Source organism: Papilio machaon, chromosome Z, assembly GCF_912999745.1.
Source record: "Papilio machaon chromosome Z, ilPapMach1.1, whole genome shotgun sequence".
Lineage (NCBI taxonomy): Eukaryota > Metazoa > Arthropoda > Insecta > Lepidoptera > Papilionidae > Papilio > Papilio machaon.
In genome coordinates, this window is record NC_060016.1 from 7,299,735 (window position 1) to 7,316,258 (window position 16,524).

Sequence of the window (16,524 nt, forward strand, 5' to 3'; positions counted from 1 at the left end):
TACGATGATCCTAGTATGTAATTGAAATTATAAATATATATTGTATACGTACGGGTGTTGTTAGAAAAGATGGTAGGAAAAAAAACATCACTTTTGATTATCGCCGGCTCTTTATTGTTTTACGTCGGGGTGTCGGCACAGCCTTTTTCCGCAGAGAAGATCGTAGTCGGTAAGTCACTTTATTTACTTTTGTAATGTACTTTTTAAACTTTTACGAATAAATATTTTGAAGTTTTATTTTCTTGTTTTAATTGAGTATTTTTATTCGCTCCTACATTAATGAGTTAAATCTTAACTTCAAAAAATTTGGTTTTATGCATTTTTGTTAATTTCAATAACTCTACTGTAATTTTAAAAAATTGTCGTAAATAATATCGTTTGTATGTTTTGTTGCGCACTCCCTTTAACTGGTTAACCTCTCGCTCAGTCAGAATGTGCTATATCGATTTCCCTTTCTACCTCAATGCGTTTGTCTCTGTTACTCCCTCCTGCTACGAGATTAGCTACGACGCTACGCAGGCATTAACGCGTACTACAAAAAGTAGGGGGTTACAATGTGTAACTAATTTTAATGGATTATGAACAACAATTAAGCCGCATCATTAGTACGATGAAGTTTTATAATATTCTGCTGGAATATTTTATTCAAGAAAAGTAGATCTATAAGAAGCATTAATATTGGAATCTATAATACCTTTTGTTTTAATACAACAATAGTTAAGTTAAAGTTTGGATAATATAATTTGTGTATCGAAATTTCACATTGATTGATATTGAGTTATCTTTGACATACATAGGTGGGGGTAGATTTTTAATTCATTGAGACCATTGAAGTCTCCCGACTTCGCAAGGGTAACATTAAAATAATGTTATAAAATGTCATCCAATTCGATGGGAGACATACGTCCTGAATATACATGTCTATATTAATGAGATTAATTTTAATTCAAAAGGTATTGTTTTCAAAATGTGTAAATATTCATTAATAATCCTTAAATGAGCTTTAAGCAATGTAAGGGGGAAATTTAAATGAAAAGTAATGATATTTTAACTGTCAAAGATTAACTCTGAAGAACTCGGAAACTTCGGAAGTCAAAATCCGATCATCGGCTTTGTTTCGAATGGTGTAACATTTTGTTTCAAAATTTACTCTTCAATATTATAACATTTAAATAATGTCAAGAAGACATTTATCTCAATAGCCTTATAAAATCATTGTGGCAACAATTATCTGCTAATTGAATATAAAACTATCAATTCATAAAACTACCCTCAGCACTATTAGAATATTAATCACCCTTTATTGCTTGCTGTAAACAGTTTCGAAGATAACGTAATAAATACATTTTAAGTTATTGACATTATTATGTAATAGGTTAAAACTACTAAATAAACTATAAACCTATTCCAAACTAAAAATAAAACAAGATAATGTAAAAAATCGACCTCAAATCGCTGCGCTCGCAGGGCAGGGTTCTCAAGAGGCTATCGGCATTTACCCGTTGCATGGCCAGGCTCAACCTTTGTTCGAAATGCGTGCTAGCCCTTGGATCACCTGAGGCTGTCGATGAGGAGTGTGGAAATCTCCTTGAACAGCTAAAAAATTATAATAAATTGAATAGTAAACTCATCATAATAAATAAAACTTAAAGTTACATAGTGTCATGATTGTTTATTGTTATGTCTAAGTTCATACTAAAATAGGAACATTTTTGTTCCTACTACCACTGAATAAGTTTAGAGATAGTATTTTTATCTAGTACTTTAAAATATAATTATGGTTGTCTTTTTAAAATTTCAGTAATAGATTATTTACCAAATCATTTTATAACTTCTTGATTTACTCCTTTTTCTCTTGGTTAGTTCCGTACACTTTTATCCACATCTAGTGTTGAGGAACACTTCACTCTGTAATTTTACGTAATCATGATTATTTTCGACGACCAACACTTCATTTTTCCATAGCCATTTTTTATACTGAGACAATTCTACATTAATCATACTTGGATATAATATAAAATGTTTGTACATATGCATTGTATCTATATACATTTAAAATACGTTCATCTAATACGTATTTCCGCAATCAAGATACTTCGTAATTAAGGCTTTGCGTTCGAAGTGCCATCCCTAATTAAAGACGAGTGAGAGAAAAAGGAAAGTATTCTCTCAGGCATTCGCCAACTGGACTTAATCTTATGTTATCAGTGGTAATTTTGAATATACCTACATGTACTGCTGGAAATTAAATCAACCTCTATTGTTAGCAATGATTCCTACATTAAATCGATAACTGATATTATTATGGTAAAAATTTAAGTAAGAACACCAAATTATATATTAATTTCGCTGTTCATAATAAATGATCTCTAATTATTTCTTCACTTATACCAATTTTCAAGTTAAAATAATGTGTTTGTTTTTAAAATTGCATTAATTTATAACTAAACGAGAAATATAAATCATTTTAAGCATTTTAATGTTCATGTATATATAAATAACAGGTTAACGTCAGGCATGTAAAAAAAACATATTTTGTTAATTAGAAAGAATGTAGACTTAAAAAGAAATAATAAAACCCTTAAAATACATTTATTTCATTTTACAGTTTGATACTTTGTCGAAATATCAAAAACTCCGGATTAATTAGTACGCAATGCAATTAAATATATTAAATTGAATAAAAACTATATTAGAATTAGCTAATACGATGATATATTCAAAGCTCTGCATGCATAAAAAAACTTGAATACAAATAAAACAAACAAAAACATTTGATGCGAAAAAAATTCGTAATACTTTTAAGCGATACACATAAAATTTCAAGCTTGATACTGCAAGCAATTGGAGTTATTTTTTTTTGTTGTTCTATAGAAACGGAATTGCAAACGATACGTTTAAATAGTAAAGGCGAATTCACATACATTTGAAAAAGGTTTTAAACTTTGTAGCATTTACAATAAAAAAATGAAAATGAATACATTTCAATACAAATTATTGAATACATATTTCATAATATGGTTGTATGGAGAAAAATTTTCCTTCAGTGTAAAAATACGCGAAAAGCGATATTCGAAATTTTTCATAATAATTTGTTACTAGATGGTGTTATCCAATATTACTTACTCCGCTGGCGCAGTTACTCAAATTAGGTCTTGGTCCCGACACAAGAGATCGCTAAAGTCGTCCTGCGCTGTTCCCTGCCAGTCCATCGCTTGTGGCTCCCGCAGATGCAGCACTACGGCGTCTCGACAGCGGTATCTGGCTCGGTCGACGGGACGGCGACCACTATTAACGAAGTTAAAATATTAATCAATAAAAATAAAATAAATGATCAGGATTGTTGTGGATTATAACCTTCGTAGATTAGAGTACACTGACTGAAACTAAAAATATGTAGAAATATAAAGATGTCTATGTAAGTGTCAGTTTAGAGATCTATTAAGAAAAAATGTGTGTCTACATGAATCCACAATAAAACCTGAAATGTGATAGAAAAAGATATAGTTTTATTATCAAGATCCCTCACAAGGATCTTCGTGGACACAAAACTTATGGAAAGTTCCATTTTAAACTGACTTTTTGAATTGGCGGAAATACAAAGCTGACTGAAATTGAAAAAGTTAAATACATCTTTAAAGCTAATTCAGGCGAGTTAATAACCTTCAAGACAAATAGTTAACATGAAATGACATAGCAATGTATCAGAAGCTTAGAAAGAGCGTTTTCTCAACGTCTTTCGCATTGAGCTTTGCCAAGTGATTAGGAGGCAGAGGCCATTTAGCTCACTTTCGAGTAGCTTGGACTTATTTTTCGTGTTACGTGAGTAACTTATGTACAATTTTCAACTGTTAAATATAATTTTAACATTTTATTTACTACTCAATTCAAAGCAAGTCACGTTAGATTGTTACTAAAAATACACTCAGTATATAGTTTTACTATAATTAATCATTTCATTTCTTGGTTTTAATTATAAATAAGTCACTTTATAACATAAATAATTACCACAAAGAACATAAAACATAATACACATACAAGGAACAAATTATAATAGTTAATTGATTTCGGTATAGATAAAATATGAATATGTGGCTGGCATATACAGAATCTTGTGAACGATGTAATGTTTTGAATTTTCCAAGCATATTGAGTTTTCTCGAAACAACAGCAAGAAAAGTTTTAACAATATTTGAATAAAGTTTGTAACATTACCAGCTTCGAAAGTTATCTCACCAGTTACCCTCTGATGCCGACGTATATTGCTGAAAGTGTAACGATCAACTTTTATTAACCCACGGGATCTTAGACTAATAACACAGAATAAGTATAAAAAACGTCGTGATAGCTATAAGGCACCCTTTCATACATCTCTGCGCTCGAATTTTCACTAATTTATATTAGGTTCATTGAAAAGAATCGAAGAATCAGTCAGAATCAACTCAGAAATCTTCACGAAAAAATTATGAGCTTTGGTAGTCTAAGCACCGAGTTATTTTCAGTATTTCTGTGTCTTTTTACAAAATTCTTATTAGAATAGTATTTTACATAAACTTATATCCTCATCATATGTATAGAGCATATTGTCTTCAGATAACACATGCATTCATTAGTAAGAGATTCAGTTCAGACAAAGTTCACATTTTATAACTAAATTCATTTGTTTCTAAAACTAAGCTGAAATTTTTAATATTAAACTTCTCTACTATTAGCGCCTGCAAGCCTTAAATTTTAAATCTTCAACTTATTTATCTTACTAATATTACGAGTATAAGAGGGAATGTTTGGATGGCAGGATGGATCTTTGTTAGAAGGTATCTCCAGAATGGCGGCATGGATCTCGCTGAAATTTGGCGTAGATGCAGTACATAGTCTGGAAGAACACATAGGCTACTTTTATTATTACTACTAAGATTTTTTTTTAATTCCGCACGGACAGAGTCGCGGCCGATAGCTAGTATGACATAAAATGTAATTAAGTGAAGAAGAATTTTACGTATATTTTTAGCTTACAGCCAATTTCAACAAGCTTATGAAAAATTTAATTACCAATCAGAATATTATTCATAAATTCATATTTACAATTTTATATCAAATAATTTAGATAAGAATTATATGTTTTTTTTAATGAAAAAACGAAATCAAAAATTATTTGTGTTTGAAATTATTCGTTTCTACGTATCAACACTTAGAAACCTACGCATTCTTACAAAGAAACTTCACTGATTGATTACTACCTTCATATGGCTTCAGAAACCTTTTAATATTTTGCGAAAAACCAGAAATACTTCGATATTCGGTCGGATTTTTTCGTACATTGCTAACTAATATACGAATAAGTTGAAAAGTACCGTGACTTTTAAATTGCAAAGATAATGCGCAAATAAACTTTTGGCCACTGCAGTAATATTGCAAGTTGCGATTATATCGCTTCATAAAATTCACTGGTACAGGACGACCGAGGTTTAAAACACTTTTGTAGCGTTGGGAAAGTTTCTTTTAATCTTTTTTTAATGAAGTTGCTGGACTCGCGCAGTCAGGTAAGATACTTCGTAGTACAAACAAATCCGCTTTATAATAAAATGCATTATAAAGAAAAATTATGAAGACCAGCATTCAAAAGAAGCGATTCTTTAGCGCTTAAGAACTTTTTTCTCGAAAATTAACAATTAATGTTACAATCTTTGTTAATTAAAAAATAACGGTTGATAACTAAAACTAACTGGGAATTATATTATGTAAAACATAACTATGGTTCTGTCATGGTGGACAAAGAAAGTCATAATTTTTTTTTCCTGCTGTAGATACAACTTTTTAAAGTTGTAAGAACTCAAAGTACAAAAACATATAGCAAATCTTATAGTACCTACGTAGAGTAAAGGAGGGCCTAAATAAAAGCGTATAAAGCAATGAATGTATTAGTAGTTACCCCAGCCATTTAGAATTGATTTCGGAGAGTATGTCTGTACACAGTTGAAGTAAAAAAAGGCAGCGATAGTTTTCAAGTGAAGCAAAATGAACTAAAGGATTCGTTCACATTTAAGGAGCAAGTGAATGGTTGCTTCAGTGATTCCGATAAACGTTACAGTCAGCGGCTATATTTCAAGACTATGACATCTCCGAGAATGAGGTCGTCCCATACTTGCTTTATCTGTGATGATAAAGTGCTCCTCTCCTATACTCCATTGGTTTTAAGTCAGACCTTTCAAACTTTTTCTGAAAATAATGAAAGTTATTAGTAGAATTAGACTACGATGGTTTAAATCATATGATTTTTTATACGATATATAGTTAGAACACCGAGGATTGTACCTTTAACTTTAAACCTTGAATCTAAACATATTACGTTGTCCTTAAAAGTGATATTAGATTATGGGAAGTAAAGATTTTTTTCTTTTCAGGTGCAATCTTCGATCAAAACACAGAAGAAATACAAAATGTCTTCAAATATGCGTTGACGGTGCACAACCAGAACATAAGTAGCAAACGGTTGGAGCTGCAGGCGTATGTAGACGTCATTAATACAGCTGATGCATTCAAGCTGTCACGGCTCAGTGAGTATTGGACGTCATTTAGCACATAAAAACAGGTCAACTGGAATTCTCTCATATCACTTCTCAATGATACGACATTTTTACTTCAATGAATACCGTCAGTTAAATCTGTGAAGCCAAAGCGACGACTTTAATATAAATATGTGGACTTAGCAACTGTAAAGAAAATGTAAAAAACTAGCTGTTCCCGTGCGGCTTCATCCGCACGGGATATATATATATATATATATATATATATGTATATACTACTTAGTTTAAGTATGATTTCTAAAAATGCGTAAAACTAAAATACTGAGTAGAAAGTGATACCCAATCCTACCTTTTTGACATTTATGTTCTTATTTACCTATCCCTGGCGGCGCGTGGGACTAAAATTGTGAACATTGACGACAGGCAAAGAGCTGCGAAATAAGGTTATTCATAAAGTTTGTTAATAATTTTTTCTCTCAGAACATAAAGACAAATCCCTCTGAGACATTTTTCTTAAAAAAACCGGCATCAAACTTATCGCTACAGTGGAACGACATCGCGGGGGTCATTGCGTTCGTCTCGCGACGAGATACCGGCTCGTTTAGTTGTAAAAAAACATGAACAATAGATAGAAGCATATTTCGTGTCATGAAAAGAGGAAATAATACGAAAATACTGACACGGAAATTAAAAGGAGAAACAAAAGCAAATTGGCCGTGAAAGAGGATGAGCGCAGACCGCGGTCGGCTTGCCTATTTGCTCTAATGACGAGTATTTTCCTGATAGCTGTGTCGTCTGGTTTACTCAGAACTGGGTTAGGTACATTTAATGTCATTTGTTTTATAAAATATCGCTCTTAATAGCGTTTTGAGAATTATCACCTTTCAGCAAAATAGCTAAAGGCCACGAATACATTATATAACGGTTAAAAACGAAAAAAAAAAAAAACAGTATATACTAAATCATATTTGTTTGTACAATCTCTGTTGTTAAATATTTATATCTGAAATATTAATAACAATCGTGAAGTATCTATAACTTAAAATATTGTGAAATTTCATCCAAATGTGATTCGTAATTTTAACGTGGAAAAATAAACAAAAAGTAGTTTTCCAATCTCTCGAACATTAACGTTAAACTTAACTAAGTTACGACATACCTAGTGTATGGTGACACATTATTTATTAATAAAATACTATACCTCTTATTAATGCAAAAATGTATGTTCGCGTATTGATTTAGCTTGTCGGAATTTCATCTGTACGAGTACAAAGTCATTGTAATGAATTGGTTATTAATATAGAATCTATGGCGGCGACTAAAATTGTTTGAAGCCGTACACGATTTAAGTTATGCAAATTTATAAAGGACTGATTTGAAATTCGCTTTATTCTAAGCTATTGTAGATTGAGATCTGCAGTTGAATTTCCATTGCACGTCTATGATTAGGCCGTACGTCGCTTCCATTAATAAATTATACAATCTCTATGTACATATATAGATATAAATAACACTATCTATGTAACTAGATACTTAGACATTTCGTATCTATGTAAATTAAGCTTTGATGTATGAATTGTCTGACAAATGGACAATTCTATTTGTTCAATGTGCAATAAATTCTAATGTAGCAATTAAAACTGCATAAAGTTGGTTTAAAAAGAAACATAACTTGATATTTAGAATATTATTTATATTAAGAACTTACATAGTAAAAAGTTACTCCACAATTTCATTGAAATTCATTTCTGTTCAATAGAGGAGTTGCTAAGAAAATGATGGTTCACTTAAAAGTTTAAGCGTTGAAAATGATTCTTAACTAAAATTTCTCATTCATTTTATCTCGGATATTATTTCATCTTCACTGATAGACATCCGCTCTGGGGACCTCCGTCCATTGTAATTGCACCCTAACGCAATTACCTTAAAAGCCTGTCATTGGGGCTAAATTTAATATACTTTAAAGTAAAAGAATTTTCTTATTTAAGTTACCTATTTACGTTTTTAAAGTAGGAAATTTGTCCTCAACCTTAATTTGTGAACTCTGTAAACAAAGAAACTCTGGCACTGTGGGAATTGATGATGATGACTCTAGATGAATATTACGTTATGTTTCCGACTTAAATGATATAAGCGTTAAAGATGTGGAAAACGTTTTCAAGTTACTCTATGACTGTCTTTTAGATTTAATTGTAGTAAAAATTGAATCCTTTTTTCTTACAACCCTTTTCTTAATAGGGAAAGCATGGGAATACAAGGTACATTTGGTAGGGGTGGGGATGTATCTATGTATCTTCTCCCAATTAGTACTAAATATGTGCAAATGTATTTTCAACTTTTATACTTATTACATACTAGCTTTTACCCGCGACTCCGTCCGCGCGGAATAAAAAAAATAGAAAACGGGGTAAAAATTATCCTATGTCCTTTTCCTGGTTCTAAGCTACTTGCCCACCAATTTTCAGTCAAATCGATTCAGCCGTTCTTGAGTTATAAATGGTGTAACTAACACGACTTTCTTTTATATATATAGATGTATACGGGCCATACCATACCAAATAATCGCTGGAACATTTTCCAACTTTTGGTATATGAAAAAAACAAATTTATAAATATGCAAATAGAAGACATCGAAAAAAAGTTTGAGAGGATAGAACGATCTTATTGAAATGGTATTAAGAAGTACCAGAATATTTAACATGTACGAACGATTGGATCTTCAACGCGGGAACTATTGCCGGCAACGCATCTGCGATTCCTCTGGCGTTGCGGATGTCCATGGGCGTCGGATCAAATAACTTTAGGCGGTCCGTTGCTCGTTTGCCTCCTTCTCCTATAAAAAAAAAAAAACTGGGTGGCGGTAACAATATTACAACGCGGTTTTCATTACACGAAATCGTACTGAATAGTGAGTTTGCGGCTAATGTTTATTATTGACAATCTCAAGTTTAGCACCGTAGTTTAACCATAATTCAAAAACAATTTATTTATACATTTAATTAAGATAAGCTTGTAAAATGGCTTAATGCACTTCTTCTCTGTCTAATTTCACGTACATCTATTCACGCAATTCACTAAAAAGTGGATAAAAAGTTTCCGCTTCACTTATTAACATAATAAACTTAAAAATACTTCTTTAGTTTTGTTTCAATAAATCATTTTCGAATTGCAAATATCATATTAGAAAAAATGCCGATTTTGATAATTTTGTATGTAAAAACAACGGATTCACCAGTCATAAAGAGCAATATCAAACACTAGTAGCTCATTTCTATATTCGAAATTTTCTTTTTACTTGCATTCTTTTCTCTTTATAACATTTTTTATTTCAATCTGGTATTCTATAAAGTTTAAGTTTTAAGTTAAGTTTAATTAAAGTTATGGCCAGTCACAAGTATTCATTATCAGTAATCAAGCAGTGTATGAAATATTAAGAGCTAAGTTTTCAAATCGATACGACTTATGGACCTTCACGAAGCAACTTTACTTTTTTTCCTACTTCAATTATGTTTACCATAATCTTACAAACTAAAGGCATATGTAATAGTCTTATAATATATGATTATTGCCCATCATTTATTTATTTATTACCCATCCAAGACGGCAAGGGGAAGAAGACAAAGATACTCTTATCAGAGGAAACGCAGATGTACATCACCATTTTGTGAGGTGTTATTTTATTGCTCGAGGCGACATATTCGTGCAACTGTTATTGGCTCTACTAATGTTAAGGTAATAGTATACTTTGTTACGAGGTGTGTTTACAATTTTATTCTTTACAGTTTGCAATCAATTCGCTCGTGGTGTGTTTGCGATGCTGGGCGCAGTGACTCCGGAATCTTTTGACACGCTGCATTCTTACACCAATACGTTCCAAATGCCATTTGTCACGCCATGGTTTCCTGAAAAGGTATAGTAATATGTTTTTAGATTTTATCATTAAAAATCTTTGTCATTAGTAAACTAGAAGACTATAGCTACCAATAGACCGAGGTGGAAGTCATTGTTGGGCTATAAAAACACACAAGCTGAAAAACTTTTTGCAGAATAATAATTTAAATAATTTTACTAACACACAAGACTTATTCAACTATGTAAGAAATATCCTAAACTACGTATATAGAGATTCCAAATTAATTTTAAGATAACATACGACAAAAATGCTTATATGTGCCTAGTTAATTAGATTATAACGTAATCTTACTTCAATATTGAGTAATGCATAACCTTTTAACCTTTTGTAGTATATACTTACAAAATTACATTGTGTAATTAATTAAATATCCACAAAAATTCTTTATATTCGGCATACGACTGGACTCTTAAGTAAGCATTTTACCGACTGCGTAACTTAGCAAATAGAGTCATACAAGTGTTATTAAAGGACCGAGAAATGGCATTTTTCCTCACGTTCACTAAAGCAGAATGTCGGCATCAAGCGTTAGCTTTGATGAATATAAATGTTCTGACTGTGGAAAAAGTCGATTTCGCTAAGTGTCTACCGGATTCTGCTGACAGTAATTCTTTTGATTCAATTTCGATGCTTAAGTTGCGGGAACGATTTGTAAAAATTAAGGTTTCGTGTGTAGTTTGGTTACCCGGTAACAATTTATATTTATAAAATCCTCTGAGATATGTCAAAAGTAGGAAAATAACAATTATTTTAATCAAGACCATTTTTTTAATTATATATCTATCTACTGTTAGGAATTGTAAAAAAATATTTTTATTACTTATATTGTGTCTGAATTTGTTTATCGTAACCGATTAAATAAAAAATTCTTTCCAAGAGTTTTCAGTTTCATTACATTCATGTCCATCGTTGCCGTTGTCACTGGCATGTTTCTCCTAATTTATTGCTTTAATTCGAATTTCGAATAATAAAAATTAACTGTTTTTTTATAGCACTTAAACTATTCCACAACCACATTCTTCTCTGACAATGAGTTCTTGCTACTTAGACTAAAATTTATAGTCCGTACTAAGACTTTGCTTAGGCTCCTATAGTACACACTCGACACTAGATAATAAATGAATAATATAAAATTAAATCATCTTGAGCGAGATTATGCAATATGCTTATGTATGAGTATTTCATAGCTTGTTTCAGTCTGCGAGACGTATAAATTAAATTAATATATTACATAACAATGGCGATAACCTAACAATTAAAGTACAATTGTTCTGTTATTAGGTTATACCTCCATCGTCCGGGCTAATTGATCATGCGGTTAGCATGAGACCAGATTATCACAAAGCTGTAGTCGACACTATTTTGTACTACGGATGGAAAGAAATCATTTACATGTACGACTCACATGATGGTAAGTAGAATTTATACCTTTAAATCGGTGTTTATTATAGTGATTTAAATTTTTGCCTTGAAACTTAAGCATTTCGGGTATTCTAAATGAATTATAACAAAAAAATGACGTTTTTTCTTGACTTTACTGAAGCGAACATTTATTTAAATTCAATTTCCGTGAATAATCACTATAATAATTTTCCTTAATAATTTTTGCCAGAGCAAAATAATATTTAATTGGCCTTAATAAAGATATTATATTATAACTAGTAAGTGTTTTAAAGGAGATTTAAAGCTTATCATTATAATTAGGATTAAGAGGTAATCTCAGCATGTTTGGTTACACATTAAGCTCATGAATTTCTATATAATCAATGTTACTTATATTATAAAAACGCAATACACGTTTGTTTAATGGTATCTCCAGAATAGCTCAACGGATCTCGATGAAATTTGGCAAAGACAGAACATAGATTGGAAGAACACATAGGCTACCAATTTTTTAAAATTCCGTGCGGGCGCAGTCGTATGCGATAGCTAGTATTGTATTATAAATGCTCTGTTTTGACGTGATTGCTTTAGAATGCACGCCTAATATCATAACATGATTAATTTGCTTAATTGATAATCAAGTGATTGCACGTTGTCAGCTTCACAAGCAGGAAAATTGAGTTTGTAGAAAATAAACTTGTTAACTTTATCCAAAAACGTATGTACATTAATTACAGTAAAGCCTTCCGCTTAGTATTTGAATATATATCGTGCAAATCCATATATTTTTAATCCGCATATTTTGAACGGAATTCTATTTATCGACTCGTTGAGTATATTCGAACGAAATAAAATAAAAAAACTTGAGAGGTGTCAAGGGACATCCGAATGGAACGAAGTTCCTTTCAATTAATTAGTGAAGGAACCAATGTTTATTCTATGAATAAAAAACTTAAGTCTTCACAAGAAGTACATTTTATTTCTATGAATTTTCGTTATATATTGTCACGTCGTTGCCATGGTGAAGTAGCGCTCATTCGTCGTTAACATACTTACTATAGCAAAAAGTGTCGTGACAACTTTTCGTAAGAATTTTTTCCGTCTAGCCCCCTTTCACAACGCGCGATAAGGAACTTCGTTCCAAAAATAATGCAATATTATTTCTATTGTTCTCACTTGTGCTTTATGCGAAGGTAAATATTTTTTTAATTTCTTTCTTGTTAAAATACAAATTATTCCTAAAAAGATATCAAGATAGATTTTAGAAAGCGTTGCGACTAAAAACAATATCGGTGTACTTATGTGATCAGTTTAAATGAACAGGACGGGTCTGTAATATACGTATCCTATCGTTACCTTTATTAACTTTTTAATATCAGTGAATATTAAGATAAGGGTCAGGGTACGTAGTGATCGTTGCACGGTTGTCGGCTTCGTAACATTCTCTTTATCGTTTCGCTTTACAACAGAAACGGCGGTTTTATAAATCGTAAATTGTACCGTTCGCTTGGGATTACAGCGCGGCCGACTTGTCCGATAATAAAATGTCGACACGAAAGAGATTGCGGCTGCCGGGCTTCTGCTAATATTCTGCTATAATTCTGCTGTGACCACCACCCCCTTTAATAGGGTGCCTCGATTGAATACTAGCAATTCTGTTTAATTTGACCGAATACTTTATGATTACATCTTGATGTAAGATTGTATTGATACCGTCACAGCGTTCCATTCCGTTTTCTAAACTGTGTACAATATTTGGAAACCTTTCAGAAGTGTTTTAATGCTTCCGTGGGGTCAATACTTAGGCAAAGGAATTTTTCTTTTCAATTTATAGGTAAATACAAATCGTATGAAAAGTTCAAATAGTTTTTATGACTTTATATTAACATCTAGATTGATAAAATTTGTTTAAATGTTTCAGTGAAATGTAAAACAAATTAATTATACGATTATCTTAACAGTAAATTTCAAATATGGAATACGTATATGTATAACATAGTTGTTCGACCTACTTGGATATTTCACCTTTACTCCAAACTCCCAGGGATTTTGTAGGAGGCATAAATAATGTTTAGGTATAGTAAAGGGGTGGAACATCTCATTCGGGACTACGTTGCTTAGCTATTGCTTCGAGTTATGAAACTTCCTTGGATTTATAGTCAACGCCAACCTATGTACTTGTTGCTTAACTAGACCAACTTTTGTGCAGTATATAAATATAACAAAGGTAAAATATTTTAGACAACAAAAAATAATTTATTTTGAATTAAACTCAAGACTGTTATTGATTTCTTTCATAAGAGTTTACGTGTATAAAAATGTTTTCGTTCTTCATTCGTGGTTTGCTGGCCCAAATAATTATATTTCTACAAAACATGCTTTTTGTAAATCAATCTGCTCTTAAACATTTCTTTGAATTTGTATTTTTTACTAAACACTGCAAAGCACAATTATAATACTTAAGGATAGTAGTAGTTCAACTAGTATTTCTAAAGGTTATTCTAATATCTGGCAATGGACTTCAATCGATGACCTTAAGTTAGATGAAATGTCAGCAAAGGACTGGCCTCGTTCAGTATCTGTCCATTCCGATTTACACGTGAGAGGCTTACATTTATGTACGTATCGAGCCAACTCTCGAATGAAATTGTCTGGGCAATGAATGCAATAATAGATAACTAAGTATTTAACTTAACTCAACAAAGCAGTTTGACTTCGTTAATACCCGGCAAATGGGGCGATAAAATAATAAAAATATGATTGAATTACATTGGAAACTTCCTAAACTTCACATTGTATTCTTTATCGATTTCTAAGCACAATAAGATCTTTATATTCCTTAAATCAGATTGAATAATTATGATCTTTCGTCATGACATTTTGAATGGATTATAAACTTAACATAGGAAACACTTGTGTCATTGACTAAAAAATTGTCTGAAATTTTTGGGGTTGTACAATATGCGTAGGAGCCGTCGAAATAATATTATTAAATATAATATGTAGATATTTATAAGTAAGACTTTTGATATAGGATTATAATATGTTAAATTTTATGTATGTAAGAGTGACAAAGCGAAAGAGGAAGTGTCGTGTGTTAACAACCAAACTTTTATTGAGCGGCTTAACACTGGCTTTGGCAATGTGTCGGCGAGACGTGTCTGTTTGTATTTTGTACTGCTTATAACACGTTAGTTTTTTAAAATTTATTAACTATCACTATCAGACATCGTACTTCTATACAAAAGTTTATTACTATAATAGTCTAAGTAATCACACAATGTTCTCCAATTTCATTGAAGAAGGTTGTAGAAGCTAATCTACATACGTATATACGTGTACATACTAGTTAAAAACTATATAAACACCATTATCAATGAGTCGAAAATAATATTTATCGCAAAGTACGTAAGTTAGATGCAAATTATTTATGAGATGGATGGTTCATAGTTAATTAACTGTGTCTACACAACGCTGTGTATCTCAATGCACGCAAATGTACCGCTGATTGAGACGTATAATCAATCAGATATTGCAACGTATGACTGATTGCTTTGACTTCGTTTGGTATATCAAAGTTTGTGAATGTTTTAACTTGTACCACCAGTGCAAGAGAAATTAAAAGCAAAAAAATTGCATTGTATTGTAAAAATGTCATGTTATGAGGAGTGTAGAATTCTATGGGATTATAGTTTCAAATCTGGATATGGATACAGAAAGATGCATATTTTCATCATTTTAAATAATTTCAAAATAGTCAAAAAATAGTACCTAAAATGAATATATTGTAAACCTAAATTTGTGTAATTTCAATCCAATTTCATTCATTTTTGTGTACCTATGTATGTAATATGTTATAATAAACCAATAAATAAATAAAATAATAATCACAGTTTAAGATATAAGTAATGACTAATATGATGGATAGATATGGAAGCCGAAAATCTGTTATACCGACCACAGGGAGAATGGAATCAAGACAGCTAGTAATTATTAATACATATTTTATCATTTTATCAAATAAAAATAGAAATTGTTAGTATTTTTGAGAATAAAATAGCAGAAGTGTTATTTGAAAACATTAGCTATATTTTCTACAATAGTGACTGTTTTATTGAACTTATGTGAAATGTCAACTATCAAGATGTTGTTCATAGTATTAGGAGATTCACTTTGCAGCCAAAAGTATATTTGCACATTTCTTTAGAATTAACAGCTACAGAGATACAGAAGTAATTTATAATTATTGATAAATTGATAACATTCCACAATACACGAGTTCAAACCAATTCTTCTTGCTCATTACACGTTAGTTACACGAACTTGGTCTCGTTCATTTCCGACTGAGGCAAAGTTTCGCTTCCTCAAAGTTTACGCCTCTTCTACAACACTTCACATAATGACCCAACAACTGATTTTCCTTTGTGTACCGTTCTCATTCATTCAATGGGTTAAAACAACTTATATGAACTAGAAAAATTACAACAAACTAAGAATAGATATTATTTGTGCTAGTAGATTTGTTTCTATATCTTCTACAATTATAAACATCGTGTGATTTTATAATTTATTAAACCAACAATTTCAGTATATTCTACGAAGTCGTTTTGAATACTAGATTAAATTGTCTTTGAATTTTTTTATATCTAATATTCTATATCTTCATTAAACAGTAAAGTTAAATCTTAAAAAAATTGCTTCTAA

At 31.2% G+C, this 16,524-nt stretch overlaps 1 protein-coding gene across 1 annotated transcript in view; it reads left to right on the forward strand.

Annotated features, from left to right (window-relative positions):
* Positions 1 to 16,524, forward strand: part of LOC106717143 (glutamate receptor 1) — a 48,096-nt gene continuing 31,572 nt past the window's right edge. Inside the window, exons 1-4 of the mRNA XM_014510868.2 lie at positions 1 to 169; positions 6,402 to 6,554; positions 10,307 to 10,434; positions 11,719 to 11,848. Coding sequence (XP_014366354.2) covers positions 70 to 169; positions 6,402 to 6,554; positions 10,307 to 10,434; positions 11,719 to 11,848 — 511 coding nt within the window. The 5' untranslated portion in view covers positions 1 to 69. The remainder of the gene's footprint in view (positions 170 to 6,401; positions 6,555 to 10,306; positions 10,435 to 11,718; positions 11,849 to 16,524) is intronic.